At 42.9% G+C, this 22559-nt stretch overlaps 1 protein-coding gene across 2 annotated transcripts in view; it reads right to left on the bottom strand.

Moving 5' to 3' along the window:
• LOC108495357 (lanC-like protein 3) overlaps positions 1 to 22062 on the bottom strand; it is a 59447-nt gene extending 37385 nt beyond the window's left edge. For both annotated transcript variants that reach the window (XM_017810983.1, XM_017810982.1), the window contains exon 1: positions 21517 to 22062. In XM_017810983.1, coding sequence (XP_017666472.1) covers positions 21517 to 22062 — 546 coding nt within the window. The remainder of the gene's footprint in view (positions 1 to 21516) is intronic.
• Positions 22063 to 22559: the final 497 nt, after the last annotated feature.

Below are 22559 nucleotides of genomic sequence, written 5' to 3' on the forward strand. Positions count from 1 at the left end.
CTACACTTACATTATTGTGGAAAAAACCTTCCTCTATGCATGTAAAAACACTTTAATATGCACCTAACACATCAAACCTCTCTGTCACACTTCCAAAAAGCCATTTAGATGAATTTGATCAGATACTTTTTCTGATGCTGTACAAAGTGTCAAAATAACCTGAAGAAAATGGGTCAGTCTGCAAATAACAGGAGTTTTGCCATCAGTCTCCTATGCTGGTAGCCCAGCAGAGGGAGCTTGTGAATTAGTTATAAGAATCAAAAATTCTGGAAAAAAAAAAGATATACATGTTTGTGTTCAGCAGGACAGCTGACTCAAGCAGAAGGGTGACGGAGCCAACTTGGTAATTTAGTGATAACTTACTGCACTGTGTGATGTTTAAGTTCACTCCTTAAGCTTCATCTTTTTCTGCCAAAGAGAGGGGCTGGGATTGCTCAGGGATCTTTCCATGCAATGTCATGGCCAGTTTTTTTTCTCATATTAACAAAACTACATGACTGTGTGTAGACTCAGGACAACTACTAGTATTATTCTGCCAGCTCACTGGAGAATGCTACTTGACTGCAATCTTGAGTAAATCAGGCTTCCCTCTAGATGCCATTGGTATTGCTTGTTTTTAACATGTAAATTTGGGGAGGGTTGAGGCTTGCCCTTTGCCTCAGCAGCATGAAAACAGCAATGTCAGTTATGGCTGTCTTGTTTTGTGGGTCACTAATCATGAGTCCAATCAGAAACTCAGGGCTGCTTTTATTCCTGATGAATCAGATTACTGGTAAAGAAGACAATGCAGAACTTCTGTTAATGCTAACAGTGTAAAAAATTTCCACAGGTCTCATTAAACCCATAAAATTCTGCTGTTAAACTTCTCCTTCAGAAGGGGAATGTGAAGTGTTGTGGAAAAGGATGGAGCAGAACTGTTACTGTAGACAGGAGGCTGTTTGAGAACAGCTGGTGCTGCTACCCAGTTGGTCCAGTGGACTGGGCATCTCTAATCCCTGTGTGTGTCATCTTCGACTGGAGAGTTTCAAAGCAAAACCAGCAAATTGGCCTTTTGTGACAGCAACAATAGTCAGGTCTTTGGTGCATCTCCCCACACATACACATACACTCCCTCTTGTGATTGCCTCTGATGGGCATTTTGATTTGTCCTACTATAAGAACACCAGGTGGGAATTGCAGGTGGGAATTGCAGGAGTGCCCAGTTGGTCCAACCTCCAGCAGCATTTTATGCTGTTTTGCAGGACCAAAGCCAAGCACCATCATCACAGCTCCCACATCTCTGGAATGTATTCATTATGTGAGCATCCGGACAGTTCCTCCTGCAATTCCCACCTAGTATCCTTACCTTAGGACAATTCTCACTTGGTGTTTGTATCTTAGGACAAATCACAATGCCCAGCAGAGACAGGGGCAAGGGAGAGAGAGGGTGTGTGGAGTGGGAGGATGCACAAAAAGACTCAACCTTTCTTCAAGCTCCCCCTATCCTGGGTCAATGAAGAGAGAGGGAAAACATTTCTCCTGGTTATGTTCAGGCCCCAAAATCTTTCACTCTAATGCACCAGGGTCTGGCTGGATATGCAGTTCTAATGCAGTGGTTCTCCTAGGTCTTGGGAAGGAAACAAGAAATCCCCATCATTATCATAAAGTAGGGAATCACAACCACCCCGCTCTCTGCTGCTGGAGAATTGAAGCAGGAGGGATTTCAGAGCAGTTCTGATAACCACCATGACTGAGGAGGTATCAGGCTGCATATTAAGAGCTTAGGTCCTGTCCAGCCAAAGGTGTCTGGTCAAGAGCAAAGACAGCAGGGAATTTCTCAGGAGGACAAGTCCTATCACAGAAGAAGAAGTGAGGTACCCTGGGACGCACTCCTGTGTTGAGGCTTTCAAATGGCAGCTGTCTGCACCCCAGCTGCGTGTTCTCTGCTGCGTGTTCTCTGCTGCCTAGTAGAGGGTTAGACTTACCACAGAGAGCCAACAATTTAATTTCAAGCATCTCTCCCTAGAATTGCACCCAAATTCAAGAGCATGAATTGAAAAGCATGTTTAAAAACAGCAAAAAGATTTGCAAATTAATTGAGAAACAAGCCCGGCACTGCTTGGAGAGGCTTCTTCTTACATCACAGAATTCTACCCTAATGTTTTTCAACAGGCACATAAAATTTTTTTTTTCTTTATTATTATTCTTCTTCACCATCCTCCCAGTGCATGGCTGAGCAATTGTAGGGACAAAGACCCTGGGAACTGGGTGATCAGTGATCACCTTTCTGTGATCCAAATCCTTGCTTGGAGCTCCCATGTGTCAACCACTCCTCCACCAGACTCTGGAGCAGCTTATGAGAGCTGCAAATAAGTGGGAGATTAGTGCCGCAGGGGTACTGCTTTCCTTCCATCTATTCTCCCCTCACAGGTAGGAGGAAGATTATTCATGTAGAAGCCATCAGTGGGAAAACCTCTGACTCTGCTTAGTCCCAGTCAGAATGTACATCAGTACACGAGTCCTGCAATAACTGATGCCAAAACTGCAGTGAGGAGCTGTCAGTTCCTGAGGAGAGATCTATCCTTCTGCACTCTAGAAACCTGTCCCTGACAATTCTGCATTATGATGATAAACATCTTCCAAGCTGGGCATCTTGCACTCTTGTTTGGGTAATAGGCAGCCCAGTGTGCTGTAGCTGTGCTGCCCCAGGATCCCATCCCATTTTTTACACTACTAAGCAAGGAACATCTGCTCTGCCTGTGTATATTGGATCATCTTACTTCCCTATAACAGCAGGTCTGCTGGTTTATTGGAAGTGAATCCACACCTTCATCTGTTCGACAGACATTTCTTGTAGCAAAGCTGTCCTGGTGCTTGAACTGGTTGATGTATGCAACATATGCAGAAGCACAAGAAGTATTATCCATTCTCCCAGCTCCAGAACAACAGGAAATGGGATTCATTATACAGCCTTTACAAAAGATAAAAACATTGTAACCATGAATGACTGTCCCCAAACACTGCAGGAACCATGGCAGTGCCATAAAACATGATGCAAGTCTAGTTTAATTGGACACCATTGTTTGCTGCTAGAAACTTAGGCAGGCTGCTTCTTGGGAAAATGAATTTATTAGTGTCTGTACACAGGTCAGCATAAGATGGGCAGAACTTGATCTCAGGTCAGTAAGTAAAGGCTAACATTGTTCAAAGGGAAGCTAACCTAGGATTAGAGTTCTACAAACGAAAATGGCAACTGTATCTAGAAACCAAAATAAGCTGGTAAGCCATATTTTAAGATGTCCTGGAGGTTTCCAGAAAGAACTGGACATTTCCATTCCTTCATTCTTTTGCTTCATCTGTAAAAGAGAGCACTCAGCATCAGACAGGGCACTGATCGAATAAAATGTAATGCATTTACTTCTGAGGAGTACAAATGTGCAACGAGAAATGTTCATGCTAGAACTTCTTAAGATTATGACTTGTACAGCTGCCAAGCTTGTGAAGACACAGTTAACTTTGAAGGTGCCACTCAATGCAGGAGTGAAATCAGGTACTTGAAAGCACTGTTGCAAGTGGTAAGAGGAAACAAGGACATCTCTGACACATCTCCAAAATTTAAGCTCTGAGAAACTGTATCTTGTTATCTATGAGAATGATAATACCCATGAAGTTCCTTTAAACTGATGTTTGGTTAAGAAAGACAAAGGGACAAGAACACTGTGTATCACTTCACAATTAACAAAACTTTACTGCTGTAGTGATGTCTCCTGGTGGTGATTACGTCCTTGGTGGCTGGCTGGTATTTCTTGTCTGAGTTGGGAACAGCCAGCTGGATGTTACATGGCAAAAGGTGGCACAAAACAGAGACAGAGTGGCCTAACTGGCCTTGGGAGAGAAGGAAAGGGGGTAAAGAGAGAGGAAGAGAGAGAGGTGAAAGAGCTCCTGTGCCCTATAGGCTGTGTTAGCAGGCTGTGTCTGAAGAGAATGGTCTACACCCAAATTCAGTGTGGTACTGGGCTGGAGAAGACAACTTAGTGGTTTATATACAGCATATTTGGACAATTAAAAGTTTTTCTAGTGCCCCCTTCACTGAGTATCTCCCTGACCAAATTACTGCACAGAACCTCTATGATCACATCACCTTTCCTCTATTTTCTGTTTTATTGCAAGTGCCATTCTCATGCTGCAGTTGTATATAACATTAAAGCTTCTCTTGTTTTAGCAACAGTGTTCATGTTGTTCATCTGAGATTGCCAAGAAAAGAAAAATAAAACTAAGAGATTACACTGAAAGCAACTATGTAATACAATAAATAAGAAGTACAGGATGGGGACAGAGAAAGATTGATTGCTGGTTCCTTGAGAATATCTCCAAGGATGCTCATCATTCAATTCATCTTAAGTAACACCATCATCTTAATCACTCAGAGTGATGGAAAAGAGCCTTTTTAGTTTCATGCAGTTTTTTCTTTTCAATTTGTCAAAGTCATTTCAGCTATTAGATGATTAATATGGCTTTTAATATCAAAATCCTCATTGACCTGAATGGGTCATTGACCTGAATGGGGAAGGGAGGGGAGAGACGGTTGTTACTCCTGGTAAGTATTATATAAGAAGTGCTGTAAGTTTTACCACTTGGTTACGGTTTCTGTGCCATGTAATTATTCTTGTAAATTCTTGTTATTCCACATCTTCCCAGTAACACCATGGGGCTGGCTCGTAGTCTGTTGAAACTGATAACAACTGTGTCTGATGAGGCCTTTAAAGGCTGAGAACACAGAAATATGGCTTACTTGACAGAGTAAAATGCTGACCTTGTTTGCAGAAGCTGAGTAGAGAAACCTAACAGATACAGCTGAGCGAGTATCTAACTGTTCAAGGACTGATCCTGCTCTCAGTTTAGTCAGCTTGGAGGGAACTGACCAGCACATGCATTGTCGTTCATTGCTCCAAACCAATGTGGAGTGCATGACTTACACACAATGGAAGTATTTGGGGGTTTTAATCACTTTTTTCCAAGGATGTGCACATTCTATGCCTCTATTGAATAAAGCTGCATTTATAAGCAATTCTCCCTGGCACTCTGAAAGAATTGTGCTTCATGTCAACAAATATTCTCATAAAGACTGTCTCCTGTGATGAGCCAGGCAATACATTGTCTTCTATATCTAAATGAAAGGGATTAAAAATTTCAGTTGAGGTATGAGGCACCACTCTCCTGAGGAGAGAATTCCAAATATTGGTCTATAGTTTGTGTTGAGGCAGAGCTTTACACTCTTGCTGTGAATCTTCTTTGCTCCTGCAAATACACTGTTTGAAGAATTAAAATAAAATGAAGAAATTTGAAGAACTAAAATAGCAGTAAAATTAAAGGTTGCAGTTTATATACCCACCAGCAAACTGTAGTGGATCAAATTGTGTCTGATCTTGCTCAATATTCAGTTTAACAGGAATTCATTTGCCTTTCAAGCAGTTATAGTAGGTCATGGTTCACAGATGCAGCTGTGAACTGTTTTCCAGGGGGAATTTTTTCTGTCAGGACTACAGGATTTGGCCTGGAGCACACCTGTCAAAAACATTTTATCACTTTTCAGCTAATCAAATATTACAATGTAAACAATTGTACATCCATTTAATTTTACATATGAAGTGTGTTGCTGGGTATCATAAATTTATTTCTTCCTCCTTTTTTTTGGCATCCTTGGTGTTTTATTTAGCCATTGCTGACAGGCAGCAACTCACAAAATATGCCAGGGCCATTTGAAATCCAGAAGACAGAGACTTCATTCTATACATTATTGAGCAGCCTTATATTTTTTTCCTCTTTACGTTAAAGATATACTACATTCCTTATCTGCCATCATCATCCAGTCCTTTTATGTTCCTCATGCAACAATTCCCAGTCTACTTCAAACGCCTTTAGGCTTGTTTTTTGAGTGTTCAGACCTCCTCCCTCGGCACAAGTGAACGTGCGTCATTCACAGGCTTACCAAAGTAAATAAGAAAACAGACATGACTCCTCAAAGCCTCACTGCAGAAGTGTCAGAACCAAAAAAATTGATGGGGGAGGAGGGGCTACAGAAAGTAGCTTTTGGAAAGCTATCCATGAAAGACTTGATAGCTTCTTATTGTTAAAACTTGCAGAGATAAGCTACAGAAAAGTAAAATAGTATTCTTTTCTTCATTTGTTTCTAATTAAGGTTCAAAAAGAGAACAGGGCTGTTACCAGCATTAGAGGCTCCAAATCACAAGGCTTTCAGCTATGGGTTTTTTTCTCCATTTAAAACCAATAAAATTTTGGGCTTTCATCTTAACGTGATACCTCGGGATGTACAGAGTGCCCTGACTGTGGCTGTATAATACATGTACATTTCTAACAGTTCAGTACCTTAGAGGAGTCCTTGACCTTCTCAAAATCCTACGTTCATGGAAGAGAAGAACTTAAACTATATGTGACAATTTGCATAGTGCTGTGAACAGCTCAGTGAAAATCTCTGCTCAGTGTATCACAGCGCTGTAGAAAGCAAACAGAAAGTGTTAGGATGCATGAGAGTAATGCTGAAATGATTATTTAAAAGCTACTTTAGCAGTATTGTTTTGTTCTTTCTTCTGATAATTCTCCAGGTTTGTTCTCTCATTATTAAAATAAAACAAAACAAAACTACAAAAAAAAAAAAATCAAGTAGAAACAGGTATTTTAGAGAAAATTAAGAGATTCTCCTAAGTGAAGCTAAAAGGATGGCAACATTTATTTTCTGGACAGGAGGTAATTAATGAGTTAAAGAATACAAAGTTATTTCATCTTCCAATGTCAAGAACAAAATGATAGCTTGTAAAAAGCTGCAAGTTTAAAGACAAAATATCTTTCTGCACAGCCAAGACTCAAGTAAGCCAGAGAAATTATTTCTGCAAAATTTAGCTGAGTCCACTCTCATTGTGGAATTTTAACAAACCAACTGAACCTTAAGATGAGAATTTTTAGGATGATTTTGGCTTAACAGCCGGAAGTGTTCCACTACTCCAACTGAATTAAATAAGAATTCTTCAGAGTCTGTGTTGCTTAAATAAATAATTTATCACCTTTCAACTCATCAAATACTTCAATGTAAGAACATTTATTCTTGACAGATGTTGCAAGGCTAAATCTTACAATCAACTCCCAGAACTCAGCCCACCAATTCTGGATGAAAAATAAACTCTTGTGCTTCAGAGCATAAAGTCAGTCCTTAAAAAACACAGGTTAGGCACATTACAGAAAACACATTTCAAAATTAGCTTCCACAGACATTTGTGCAGCTACTCTGAGTCATCTAGTACTGGTACAAGATATTAAACCAGATGGAGCATTGGAAACAAACCTTGAAGAAGAAAGATTTGTTTGTATACTACAGTACTCCTCACTGCAAACAAGGGGAAGCATCCAACTGTTTGGACAATGTCCATGATGTACTGTACCTAAAACAGTTTGAAAACTGTTATTTAAACCTGTTCTGCAGTTAGTGTGTCTCTGCCATGTAGGAACAGTATCCTTCCATGCTGACACCACGGGCGACAAAGAAACAAGAGTGACTTGGGAGCCTAGAGTTTGGGGCACTTCCCTCCAGGCCCTCCTCTGAAGAATATTTGAGTATTTTACATCAGTAATTTCAATCAGAGGGAGTATTTTATATAAGTAATTTCAATCAGAGGTGCAATAAGAGAGACTTGCTCTAGCCATCAGCACACTCGGCTTAGAGGCATCAGCTTAAATTCTTGTAGTGTGTCAGAAAAAGAAGGGATGTGAATTTGAGTTGCCAGGTTAGTGATGAAATCTCAAGGTTATTGCACATAAAAAGGAAGAGACTATGACCCCCACTTGTACTGCAATTTGCTTAGAGCCCATTTGATCTTGAAAACTGTAGGGTGACAGGAGGTGAAGACATTCTGTCCTTGCCACTGGGAAAAGATAGGATGCTTGGTTTGCTTTTACTCCACAGCAGGTCAGACCCTGCTTGGGGGTCTGTGAGAAAAGCACCTTCAGCAAACTGGGAGAGATGAGATTGGTGGGACGTACTCCCCAGCTGCAGCTCTACAGCCTCCTTTGGAGGTGAGTTTTGGCAGGTGAGATGAAGGCCACTCGTGTGGGAAGATTGGGAGGAGTTGCATAAACACCACGGAGAAAAGAGAGCACTATAAATCTGTACCAGAGCTCCATGGATGGTGAGTGGTGTGGTGTAGCTGTTGGCTTATGGATTTTGGCATGGCTTACATGACCCACAATGCACAACTCTCAGGTTTTGCACACCTATCAAAAGATGCCCAGCAGACTTCCGGGGCACAAACTAGGTGCCTTGGACTCTGTTGGATGGCACAGCTGTGTAGGCAGTCCAAAATTTCACTGACCTTCTAAATGCCATGCTGTGTTAATTTCTACGGGTACTGGTTATGCCTTCTCATTTATATTAGCTGCTCATTCCCATGGGGAATAAATGCAAAGGAATGTAATGGTAATTTACATTAAAGTAAGTGCAGGACACTGATGTGCTCTCATGCTACACCCAGTGTACAAGCAGTGATGCAGCACAGGTGCAGACTAATCTAACACTCACATGAACTGGGTATATGAGGAACTCAGGCCCTGTCATGTCCAGCTTACTTGAGTCTCAGTTTCTTCCTAACATGCAGGATAAGTATTACAGATATTTCTCCCCAGATACATGTGCTTGCACCGCTAAAAATAAACTTTGTTTTAGCTCATTTCTTAATCTCCTGAGCTGTTTTCATACTTTCCCTCTGCCTGTGCATGGTATTTGGCACTTGTCTCAGTTTAAAAGCCAAAGCAATTCTTATCCAGAGAGCTGCCTCTTCTGGATCATTAATGAAGATAATAAATAAGGCTGGTTGCTACATCAGTCCCTTATTAGTAGTTATGATTAGCTTTGCTTTTTGGTCTTTCAGCCAATTCCAAATCCACAAGGTCCCCACCCAAGCCAGCATGAATTAAGTTTTCAAAGAAGATTATCTTTGACACTGCATAAAAAGACCTATTCAAATGTAAACAAGGTATTGGCTACTGCTCTTTCATCAGCCACTAATTTTATAATTCTCTTATTTACAACAAGTAACACTGCTTGTCTCGAAAGACTTCTTTTTTCTAAGTCATGCTGCTTTATATGCAGTTCTACTATGCATATATTTGAGACATGTGACACACAGAGGTATATTTAAATATTTATGGCCAAGGAACAATGGGGTTACCTGTGAAATTAGTTAAATTAGGTAAACACCACAATGTTAGCATCATTCACAGGCTAACAAAGGCATAAATTAGTCACTTTAAGGTAGCACCAGCAGAGCCTCCAAGCAAAGGGAATTCTAGAGAACTCCATGCTGGCATCATGCCACTTCTACTTTGTGTGATGATCTGCAATTTGTGCCATGCCAATAAGCTACTGAATAGAAATATCAACTTAAGCTACAGGAATAATGCTGACAACATAATGCAGGAAAACCAGATGAAGGTGATCAAGTCCTCTGAGTCATCTAAATTTTACCCTGTCCTTAGACTGTGGTAGCAGCCTGATGTAGTAAAAATCCTGATGTTCTGTATGTGGCTCCCAGATACTCCAAGGCACATCGACAAGACAGTTCTGATGCAAAAGACAGTAACAAAAGAGTTTCCAGTGGCATACAGGGCCATTAGCACTGCTTGGAAATATGCCCACAACTCCAAATTCAATTTGAGTCATATTTCAAATACAGACAGTCTCTTATAATTCAGTACTGCCACATTTCAAGGGCAGAGTGAGAGTCACGGGATTAATTTGAGGAAGTGTGGAATACTGTGCTCCTTAAAATGTGGCTTATTTGGTAAGTAATGGGATCTCTGTCTGTACTTTTCTCCTGGTTAAAAGATTGCCATTTGATACTATAATAAAATCAGGAAAATTTTATCAATCTTCCCTTTGTGCTACTTATTCTCAGTTATGACTGTGTGTAAACCAAGCAGACTTTAGGAAAAAGAGACTGCTGTGTCAGAAGGCACAGTTCAGATTACTCTGAGAGTTCAAACCTCAGACAGCAAAGAAGAAGAGTAGTAGGAATCACGAGACAAATCATACCACTGCCACTAGTAATAAATATTCACAGCACTTGGCCATTACTTTGCACATCATTAACTAACAGGAATTACTATTACCTCATGTTACACTGTGTTGTTGGTGCCCTGGGAGCACTCAAAGCCATGCTTCCCCTTTGCTGGATTTGTCATTTTACATGACTATTCTCTCCAGCCCCGTGGGAGGAACTGTGTAAACTGAGACAGAAGAGCCCCAGCCAGATATTCCTGGACCTATGGATCATATAATGTGTTTTCCAAGTCAAGCTTGTTAAGTCAAACTACTTGTATTTAAAACTCTTTGCCAGATGCCTTTCCTACCTGTTCTATGTGCTTAATATTCCAATGCCCTTGGAGTAAAGCAGCTTCACCTCAAGGGCTCAGAAGGACACAGAAATCCTCTGATGTCTTTCTTGCAAAATCTGAAAGAAATCCCACAAAAATAACAATTTAAAAGAACCTCCCTCATAACCCTGGCACTTGAGGGGTGTCCTGGCCACCTGCAGACACCAGGAAGAATGTTTTATCACCCCTGGCCTGTAACTTACCTTTCAGAAGAAGGTTTTGCCTCCTTGCCCTGATCCATCCTTGGCTCCTCACAGAGCCTGTGGGACAGGGAACTCTCTTCCTCCACTGGTAAACAGCAGCCTGAGGTGTTTGATTAATATGGGCAGTGAGGGGATAAAGTTCCTACAGGCACTTTTAGGGTATTTCTTATCTCCCTTTGGTAGTGGGGCATGGTCTATCTCTTACAGACATTTTCACTAACAGATGTTCAGTGCTGCAGGGCTGCAAGGCATTAAGAAGCCTTTGAGCTGCAGCGTGCAGCATTAAAACAGCTTCGTTTTTGTGGGAAAAAAAAAATCTTCACACTAAAGCTCTTCAGATCCACAACCTTCCCGATTACCTGACAGAGCCAGGAACAGTTTTGTCAACCTCAATATTTAGCTATAAGAGAAGACTCTGTCCTTCCCTTCACACAGCAAAGACTGACAAGGAGGATGCCGTTTGAGTTTGAGGCTCTGTGGCAGAGTGTGGTGCTGAACGGGTCCTCTTGACCCTTGTGGACTTCAGGCTCTTCCCTGCTTCCAACTGCAAGGGAAAAAAACTGCAATCCTTTGCCCATCCAAGGTATTAGGGGGAGTCAGAGGAGATGGGATGGCATTGTGAGCCTGCTTTAGGGGAAAAGAGGCAAATGGAGCAGGAATGACTGTGTGCTTCCTGTGTACTAACTTAGGGATTGCTCAGCCTGGAGAAGAGAAGGCTCTGGGGAGATTTCGATGTGTATAAACACCTGATAGGAGTGAGCAGAGAAGGGCCAGGCTTTTCTTAGCAGTGCCCAGTGACAAAATTCTACTTAAATATAAAAAGAAAGCTTTCTTACTGTGAAGGTGGCCCAACACAGTTGCCTAGAGAAGGTATAGAGTGGAAATATTAAAATACAAATGAACACAACTCTGGGTAACCTGCTCTTGCAGACCCTGCTCTGAGCAGGGGTTGGACCAGAACACCTCCAGAGGTGCCTTCCAGCCTTGGCCATGCTTTGACTCTACAACTGAGCCAAATCCAAATCTAAGTGAGTATGCTGATACACTGGTCAGACAGATCATGTGGATTCAACTCCAAGTTTGACTCAGCTTACCTGTGTGTTATTTTTTTTTTTAAATTTACCTCACGATATTTGTTTTATCAAAATAAGCAGTCCCACAGTGATTAGAGAATAAAATCAAAATAGGGCAAGTGCATTCATGCTACAGCTCTGTCTACATTTTGTCTTCTGGATGCGTAGCAGTTATCTGAGCATTATTTCCAGGTATTTTTGCTGGCATAATAAAAAGCGTGTATGGATGAAAACAGCAGCCTGGCATAAGAAAGCTCATGATTGATTCAGCTCTGCAAGACCAAGAACAAGCAAATCAATATTTATTTAAAGAGCCTGAATAAGTTTATTTTGCTGTTCTACTGCTAAGAATTTTGCCCGAGTTCATATTTGACCAGCTTAGGTCTGATCAAATTTAAACAGCTACATGTGGAATGTGTATCTTGCGGTCCACTGCTATTATAACTGAAATTTCGACCACTTAATCACTGGCTTAGCCTTAGAAAACTAAAACAGGTATAGCATTAGTCATTTCACAGATGACAAGGAGAGACAACACTGAGCTTTATCTATACATTAGTAATTTACAAAAGTAAATCAGAAGAACAGATTAAGTTTAACTTGCAGACATTTCTTCAGATTTCAGTTACTCCTTGATTTCTAATGTCAACAACACAGTTGATTTAATACAGCCCTCTAAAATATATTGTTGCAACTATACTTCCACAAAAGAACTCTATACTTCACAGATGTCCCCTGGATATATAATGGAACACCTCGTGTTACAAGGCAGAATAACATATTCCCAGTTTTATTCAGGGAACAAAGGAAAGGAGGTTCTCTAGTTGGCATTAATGACACAAAGCCCCTTCAGCTTTGAAGCTTTGAAGAAGCTTCTCATCTTGCATATCACAGCACAGTGTCTGTGGTTCCCTGTCTCCACATGACCCCTACCTTCTTCACTTGTTCAGAGACTTTTCCTAATGAACACCTGTCCATGTAGCAGCAGCCCATTAAAAGACTGCTGGATAATAGCTGGATGTGAGTCAGTGTCGTGCTGGTGTGAGATGCAAACACCTTACTGAGCTATATATATGGAAATAAGACCTGGAAGAAACACAGTTATCTCTTTGCTAAATTGGAAAGGCTTTTGCCAGAACCAGGTGTCCAACTTCTGGCACTCTTCAGGAAAGGCTGGAGGGAGACTGGCAGAGTGCAATGAATGGGAAGGACCAGACATGTAGAAAAGATGACACACATGGGAAGATTGTAAGGTTTAGGATTGTTTTGAGAAGAGAAGATTAAGGATAAAAATTATAACAGTCTCCCTCTTCTGTAAAGAGGAACAGAATTTCTCGCTGTTTCTCAATGGGGAGGACAAGGAATATCAGGCTTAAATTACAGCAAGATTCAGATTAGTCATTAGGGAAGACTTTTAACAGGGGAGCTAAAAAAAACTGGTATCAGACAGCCAAGGCAGCCTGCAGATCCCCATCACTGACTCCAGGGTGTGAAGAGCAGGTTAGAGAGGGTCTGCCAGGAATGACACAGGCACAGCCACACTTTCCTGTGGGTTAGATGGCAGCCTGACTTACCTCTCAAGGGTCCTATCAGCTCTTTGATTCTGGTTGGGATATTATTTGGTTGTCAGGCCTGAGCAGACAAACTGCAGAACACCGTCAGTATGGAATATGCAATACCACCATCTTCCAATTCTGCACTGACCAACCAGCACAGAGCTGCTTTGTCCTGTGCTGTTTCTAGCTCCAGGCCCACACATTTTTAAGAGAAGCTTTCATTTCCTTGACACTGATATCTAAATATGACCAGCACATGCCCAATTTATAATCTTCAATTTATGTTAACATTGTACCAATAAGGGAATGGAAGTATCCTGTGAAGGAAAAGATTAGACACACAAAATAACTAAATGCCCTGGACAGATAGAAGGTGTATTTATCTGCCACATGTTTTTTCTCCCAGATCATTCAGTGCTATCAGACACCCATTCCAACTCATTCATGATTCACTGTTCTTCAACAAGATGTACTAAGCCATTAAAATGAAGAATTCAGGAATGTCGATCTACTGCAAAAATAGATTTATGGTTCTGCTCTCAGACATCAAAATATACCGAGCTGAGAAACACCAAATGACTCAGACACAGCTTGGACTGCTATTAAGATGCTTTTTGATCATGTTTGCCTAAAATAAAATAGTATTTCAATTATTTTGCCTTGGTGCTCCAGCTCACTAACGATCCCTTGAAAATAATCCTACAACATAGATAAGAAATACTTGGTTTTGACATGGTATTGTCATTGAGCTTCTTGTAATGGAGTGGACAGAAGGTTATGCAACATTGCTCGGTGCTTAATCTCGTGCTTGTCAGTGGTCAACGAACTCACTGCATGACAGACACAGACAAAGAGACATTTTGACAGATTGTCTTATCAAAAATGGTGACCTGATTGCATATACTGAATTCTGATTTTTTTTTAAAAAGGGGTGGAATAGAGAAGTTGGATGACAGCAGGACCATGGGACTTACCCATTCTGATCCTCTCCACAGAGCTCCACAATTGCTCGGAGGTGAGGCAGAAGACAGGGGTTTACTGGCTGAGTAACCTGCTCTGCAGTCTTTACACAGTCTGTCTGTGGGCTGCCAGGTTGATTTTAGGACTGTTCAGCTGAATTAACAGAGAAGTAGAGCCCATTGATTTAATGGAGGTGAGACAAAAGAAGAGGACAGATTCTATATTTGGGCCCTGCTAGTTTTGGTGCGCTGCTGTCCTACATATTTATGTACAAATCTAATGCTCTGTGTATTATATGAGTACAGAGGAACTTAAGGCTTACTTTTATCCCTCCATTTCAGTGCTGTAAAATGCTGAGGATGTTACACTTTTAACTAGCAATTGTTGTTAGCCTTGTGTTTTTTCTAACTCCCAGAAGCAACTCAGTTTTTTATATTCCTGCTTATTTAGCCTGATACCTAAGTAAGGTTTACTAACAGTATTACTGTTTAGGTTACATACTGATTTATAATATTATATGCACGTAATAGGGAAATGTCAGCATCAGAAATACGGAAACATTCATGAAAATGCCCATATTTGCTTCCAGACGTCAGTAGTTATCTCTGTTTTTCAGTACAGAAAGAAAATATGGAATTTAAGACATAACATTGTGCTCCGAATTTTTAAGCACTGAATGTGATGGCAGCTATTTTTGTAAGTGTAGGAGCCTTTGCAAAGAGAATATGGTGACAAAAGCGTGACAAACAAAATCAAGCAGACAAAAATAGTAACTTTCCCTAACTAAATGTAGTTTACTCCTCTGCCCGTCCTCTTCTCTCTTCTTTTTGAACTTTTACATTATTCTAAATTGAGTACATTAGCCATCAGATCTACATCTGCCTGTCAAAGAGCCTGGCTTTAGTTTTAAATCTCCTCTGCTCCAGGGTCTACATTATTTCTTGCCTTTCTCCTCTCATCTTTGAATTCCGCTACCCCTCTGCAACTTTCCAATTTTTTTTACATTTTTGCCAGCAACTAATTCTTTTGCTTCTTTTAGATTTCTTTTTAAAATTAGCTCTTTCTTTTTTCTCTCTGTTCCATCCCTGTCAAATGTCTTTTTTCCCCGTGCCTGCCTGTCTCTCTGCATCCACACACTCCACCACATATGCATGTTTGACACACACACGATTGCTTTCTGCTATGTCATCCAGTGTGACCTAACAGTTAACAGTGGATTTTAGTCCTTTATAAGAACCATGACAAAAAATCATGAGGGAAACCATCAATGCCAAGTATCTGTAGAAACACAGTACTGCAATAAAGTTCTTTGACGTATGCACAAAATACAACATAAAAAAAATCTGAAACCCTAAGGCAATGGATTTAAGGAACTTCCTGCACTGTGTCACCAAAGTAACTCCAAGTAAGCAATGCTGTGAGGAATGGTAGCTTCCACTCCAGCTCTGCACCTCACTGCTGAAGAGACCTCCTGCTTCTCTGCTTCAAACCTGACGTCTCTGTCTCCAGATGCTTCCAGAGATTCAGACACCAGACACACTCCACAGGTCCAAAACACTGCTCAGCAGCTTTTCCACAAACATGCCCTCACTCCACCTCCTGTGTTTTGTGTTTTGTTCTGCAGATCTCACCTTCAAGCCTCTCTGCTCTGCAGAGGACAAGACACTGCCTCCAACACCTCTGCTTCTAGCAGAGTAATGAGCGGCACCGACAAACTCCTAAGGGTGACCTCAAAATTCTCCACGGGGACGACGAGGAAGATGACTGAACTGACAAAGTTTAAGAGTTAAATTCCAGCATATGAAATTTAAAGGAGTCAGAAGACGGATGGGAAAGTAGAGATGTCTCTGCATAAATAGATTTATCTTTTTTGCTAAAAGCTGTTATCATAACATCCGTATTAGTGCTTGGGCTGCTTTTTCAGCAAAAGGATGCTGCTGCGTAGGCAAATGTTCTTCCAACAGCATAAAGCCATAGAGATACGACACTGCTTTTGTACAAAACTGTCTTTTTAATACCACTCCTCAGCTATATGTGCTTGAAATCCGTATTTTTGCAACTGAATATGTAAAGGATGTAGCTAAACTCGTGTCAATCAAACCTCCAATTCTAGAAGGATCCAGTCTGTATTACAGAGCTTTTTTACTGGCTGGTAAACAACGCACATGAAATTCGACATTTTCAACCTCAAATTTTCTACTTTGACACTACAACTGGACATTCAGTGTCCGCTGTGTTGAACTGAATCCAGGCAGCCCTTATCAACATGTTGCCATCTCCGAATTTGGAGGCTGTTAAAATGAAAACAATTCATGTTGCCTTGCTGAAGAGAAACAGAGAAATTCTGAAAGGTAGATGCAAATTATTTCAGAATGCCTTCTAAAAAAAAATCCAAATGCAAATAATCAGCTTCGTTTCACTGTTTACTTTAGAAAACTCCAGTATTGAACTCCAGGTTTAAATTCATCAATTTAAGCAAATTAATGCAAAATCTAGCCTCTGTGTGTGGTTTTGGAAACCACGGCTAGGAGACTGTATGTTTAAGAGGCAGGCCAGGATCAAAAGCTTTTTATCTTTACTGTTAACTCATTTTAATCCTCTGGCAAAAAAAGACATCCTGGCTGTGTAGTGGCCTGTGTAAAATGAAATAATGAAATCAGCACAGCTCCAGCTAGCACCATGATGTTTGACATTTCAAACACCACAACGCTTCAGATAAACTGGCAAATTCTTCCGCAGAGAGAAAGGACTTCAATGGCCGCAGAGCAGGAATGAAATCTCACCTCAAAGGACAATCCTTCCCTTTCAGGTGCAGGTGGAGATTAAAAGCCTGACATGGGGATTCTGTGCTACAGCACTTGGAGGTGCACCAATTCTGTGGGTACTTAGCAGATCTCCCTTGCTAAGATCAGACCATTGAGTGTCTTTCATAAACACTGTGTTCAGCATTAATACATTTGCTTTAAAGAGTTGCAAATGAACATGTTCTAGGCAGGATTCAGGAAGCTCTTTCCTCTCATACTTTCCATTTTTTTTCCTAAGAGATTGAAAAGCAAAAAAAAGTGGAGCAAAGTAATCTACAACAGTCTTTAAAAACTAGCTGACTATCTGGAGGGAAAACTCTAAGGAACAATTTACATCATCTAGAATTGTCTGAGAGGCTGAAAGAAAATAATTCCTGTTCATGTGTATCTTCTCTCACAGAATATTATGAAATACACACTGGCTGGGCCTCTCAGGTCCCACACACTGTACATCTCTCTGTTCCACTGCCTTTTAAAGCCAGTCCTGCCTGACACATCCCTTGCTCTGGCACCCAGATCTAAAACTGCACAGCAGCATTATTTCTGTTTTCTAGGTACCAGGTAAAGTTGGCTCAGCTTGATTTGCAATCTTGTGAGGTCCAGGAGAAAAGAGGCTCCGGCTATACACAGCAGCAAGGGTAAATACGGTTTTTAGAAGGGCCCTACACTCAACAAGGTCCTGTTGGAAAGACTGTTGCTCTTTCTGGGCATGCCCTGACAGAATAACATCAGAATTGTGTCCATACTGTGACAGGATAACACCCTCAGAAACACACAGTAAATCATGACATTGCATTTGCTGGAAAAGGAAATCGAGATTCCCCTCTGCCACAGAGACAGAAAGTTTAACCACACTGTGGCATGGAAGAGCTTAAAGTCCCTACTGGAGAGTCTCAAGACTCAGCCCAGTGTCTCAGCCCCTGTGGGAACAGGTTTGGCCACATTTGTGGCACAGTGTGCTGGTTCAGCTTGTCACCACTGCAACTGCAGGCAAGGGTCTCTTACAGTGACCCAATGTCTTTCGAAACCACTGTCTCTAAAGGAACCACAGCACCAGGCAGCCACTCAAAATGCTGCCCTGTCTCCCACAGGGCACACTGCAATCCACTGATGCCTTTGCTGCTGCAGCCTCGAGCCAGTGGAAGTCAGACAAGCCCATCCATACAGGCAGTTATTAAAAGATAACCCAAGCTGTACTAAAAGGCAGTAACATCTTGGCAGATGGTAATGCAAGAAGCCACTCGAACTTCTGTACCTTTCCCTCCGTCATCTGACAGTTACACTGCCAGAAGGAAGTGCAACTACCGAGGCACACCATGCTCCATCAGCCACAAAATGGGACAGAAACACCCCTGAGAAAAACCAAGGATAAAATATCACACGAACAGAGGGATGGGACCGTAATTTTGACGGTGTCTTACTGCTGTTTGCACGAGCAAACAGAGACTGTGTGAAGAGAATTAAAAGAAGGACTGACAGATTTCCCCAAGAACATACCATGAACCAGCACTACAAGCATCAGGAAAAGACATACCTACAGAGGAGAGAACAGAAACTAAATTTTCCATAAGTGGTGAAGACACAGCAGGTAAGGACAGGTAAAGTACATGCACCTTATACAAAGGACGCATTTTTTCTGCCAAAAGAGTATTTTACCCATTTCTGCCTGGGAAGCACTAACTGCAACATAATGGAAATTAAAAAAGGGATGAATACAAACATCTTTCCTAATGCACAGTGCATCATGAAAGTCAAATCCTGTTAAGCCTTGACTGTTGAAGTAATCCTTACTCATGCAAAAAATCCCAATTAATTCATCAGGGGAAAATGCTGTATTAGCCTGAAAATCTGAAAACCAGCTGAATGTAAATGCCGTCTTCACATGAAGCCAATATCATCCAACCGACTGCATCCTTCAGGACAGTCCATTTACTTTGTGAAGAACATGTTAAAGACACCAAGACTCTTTAGCAAGAAACTGAAACATCAGGGCACAGCAGCTGAGCTAAATTGGTGTTTACTGAAATAAAGCCGTCTCATTCCTTCCCTGCTTGAAATAAACAAAAACCAAACCCACAACATAAACTGTAAAATTCGCTCCCAAGGCTTTCTCCAAGGGCAAGTGATTCCTTGTATATAGGTCACCATTTGACTTCTTCAGAGGAAAAAAAAAACAACCATACGGGCAGCAGCGGCTGTATTTCAATGTAAGGAATGCATTTCACTTTGTGCTGGAAATGTTTGCACAGTGTCCTCAAAAAAAAAAGAACGTGGGAAAAAAGAAAACGTGCTGCAATGAGCCACGTGAGACTGTGCACAATCAAATTACAGGAGGTAGCATTTTCCAGCGGTTCGAATCACAAGACATCGCTTCTATTTCGGGATGTACCTGGCTTACCGTTTGACCTTGGGTAATAAATGACATGCACTCTCTCTGGGCATCCCTTCCTTCATTTGTAAAAAGATGCACGGTCTGCTCTGGCAATGTACTAATTAAAATAATTTTGTATTAGGATGGGAATATTTATTCAAAGGCACAAATTTTGCTCAAGCACAAGTACATAGAGACTAGAAATCACTGTAGTTTTCCTCATTAAGGAGCAAAATTAAAAGTTTTAATTTTTGTTAAAATTAAAAAATAAACTTGGTTTTATTAATATTTAACAATTTATTTCTTGCATTATACATTTAAAATGACAATGTATTGACAAAACAAATAGTACCATAGAAGGACATTAGCTTACTGATGAAAACATCAGCAAGGAGACAGAGAATATATGTTTTATTGGCAAAATAACTCCCCACGATTGCAGTTAACCCATCTGCTAAATACCTTCCACAATAAGTGCACACCTTTGCCTATTTGTGGGGATGTTTAACTCTTTACAGCTGCATTAAGTATAATTTTTCACCCGGCAAGCAAACAGAGAGAAGAGTTTTCCCCTTGCTCACACTGCCTGTAAGAGGTGATTGCACCTACTTTACAAACTATTCAGCAGTTGTTCTCAAGGATGCAAGACAAATGGACAAAGGAATTAAATGAAGCAGTAAGAGTGCAGTGTGCCACCTCATTCAGCTGGTATGTCACCACACCATCATAAGCACTGATACAGGCACTAGACACACTCCCCCACTGCAAAATGAACTAACAGGGATGACTTATTTCTCCATGAGAAACCATCCCTTCAGGCTGGCACTGCTGCATATACAATTGTGATGTGTCTTCAAAACTTTCCTCTCATAGTAAATGCTGTCAGAGTGAAAAGTTCGGTTATATTATGGTTGCAAATAACATAAACACGTTTATGGTTGTGATTGTCAGACAATGCCATGCAAAGAAACAGCACACATCTTTATGTATGCTACTTCAAATGCCTAATGCTGTAAGAATTCTTGTTCAAGGCAATCAAAGTATTTAACTGACTTAACATTCTTCGTGTCTTCTCTGGATACCCTCGAGTCTCCTGAGACCTCCAGTAAGTGAATTTCCTCGGACTCCAATTGCAGTGACTGGTATTGGATGGGGCAGGGCCACTTGTTTTTACATCATTTATTTACTTGTAAATAAATGTCGCTTCCTCTCCTGGGAGGAAAGAAAGCCAGAAGCATATGAACTTGCAAATCAGTGATTAACAGAGGAAACACAAATTGGACCCGACAAGAGGACAGGAACAAAAATCTACCAACTGCCTGCTCAGATACCAGACTGACCTCTTAGTAACAAGCACCACAGCAAACAGAATCAGTTGCAATAATTACTGTGCCCTAGTCAGTGGAAGCCATGAATTGTCAGCACTGACAACGACAATATCCTGGGGCAAAATCCCAACTACTGAAACCAATAGCATGTTGAACCATAACCACATCTTGTGCTTCCTGCTAAAAGAACGGCTCTCATTCATGAAAAGCACCAAAATACAAGGACAGATTTCCAAAAGTCTGTGTGCTGAGGTTAGCAAGACCAAGCACCTCTGAAAATCTGGTTCCTTGCTTGCAAATTACAGCACAGCACAGCTTAGTACTGTATATCCAACACTCCTCCCTTTCTTACCCACTTCATCTTACGGAAATACTCTTGAAAGCCCAGGGTGGCTCCTGCCAAGTAATTCACCACCTGGCAACCAACAGCTGATGCTCTTGGCGTGCCCCGGGATGCAGCGGCTCCGCGGCGGCGCGACCCCATCCCACTCGCCCCATGCACTCAGCTCCCTCCGTCTAAAGACACATCTTTTAATTTCGGGAAGGAGCAGCTAATAGAGGAAGCCCTCTCCTCCCGGGGGAGCGGTCCCTCAAAGTACAAGCTGACAAAGACGCCTTTTTTTTTTTTCCCCATTTTTATTTCGTAGAGACCCGCGACCCCGCTGCATGCCCCTCCACCGCCAGCCAGAACCGAGGGCACTGTCCCACCTCGGCAGCAACGCGGGAAGCCGGTCCGAGGGACCGCCGCCAGCTCCCCGACGGTCCCCCCGGGGATGCCCCGCCGTCCCCCAGCGCCCCTCACCTCCATGCCCAGCCGCTGCTTCAGCACCAGGGCGGCGCACAGGTACCCGGCGCGGCCCACGAAGAGCTCGTCGGAGCCGCACTCGAGGAAGGAGAGCGGCGCGCAGACCTCGCTGAGCTCCCTGAACTTGCCCAGCGGGCGGGCGAACTCGGGCAGCCCCAGGGCTCGGTAGACCAGCGCCGCCACCGCGTACACCCCGGCGCCGCCCAGCAGGAACGCGGCGCGGGTGTCGGCGTCGGCCTCGCCGCATCCCTCCTGGTACCGCAGACAGGCGTCCACGACGCGGCGGGCGGCCCGCAGGTACGAGTCCCTTGACGGGGCGAACAGCGGGCACTGCGCGACGTGGTACAGCATGTAGGCCACGCCGGCCACGCCGCCGTACAGCCCGCCCGGGCACCCGCGGGGGCCGCCCAGGGGCGGCAGCTCCCGCAGGATGCGCTCGATGGTGGCGGTCACCAGCGGCACCGCCGCCTCTCTGTCCGGCGCCGCCGCGGGGCTGCCCGGGTAGTCATCGAAGCGGTTGGCGAAGCAGCGCTGGCTCTCCATCGCCCGCCGGCGCCGCGCTCTGCGCAGCGGGGGAGAGGCGGGCGGGGGCTGCCGCTGAGGGGGCGGAGGGATGCGAGGGAGAGGCGGGAAAGGGGCGAGGATGCCGGGCGGGAGTGGGTGACGCCGGCCGGGAGTCCCGGCGGTGCCAGGGGCGGGTCTGGCACAGGGCAGACGATGCCTCCCCAGCGCCCCTCGCCCGCCACCGCCCCTCCTGCGCTCGGCGAACGCTTCCTCGGACCGTCTCCCGGGATGGCTGTGGCTGACCCGAATCTCCGGACCGCAGAGCTGAGGCGTCCCGGCTCTGGTGTCCGGATCTTCATTCACAAATGGAAGCCCTCGCTGCACCTTTGCCCGACCCGTCCGTGCATTCCCGGGGAAAAGGGGTTAATTGGGTTCTTCACTCTCCCCTTCCCCGCTGCTGCCAGAGACGCTACCACTTGGCTCAGGAATGAGTTCTGGGTCTGCAGAAGAGATCCAGGGGCAAAGAAGGGTGGCCG

This window comes from Lepidothrix coronata, unplaced genomic scaffold (genome assembly GCF_001604755.1).
Source record: "Lepidothrix coronata isolate B3197 unplaced genomic scaffold, Lepidothrix_coronata-1.0 Scaffold30, whole genome shotgun sequence".
Lineage (NCBI taxonomy): Eukaryota > Metazoa > Chordata > Aves > Passeriformes > Pipridae > Lepidothrix > Lepidothrix coronata.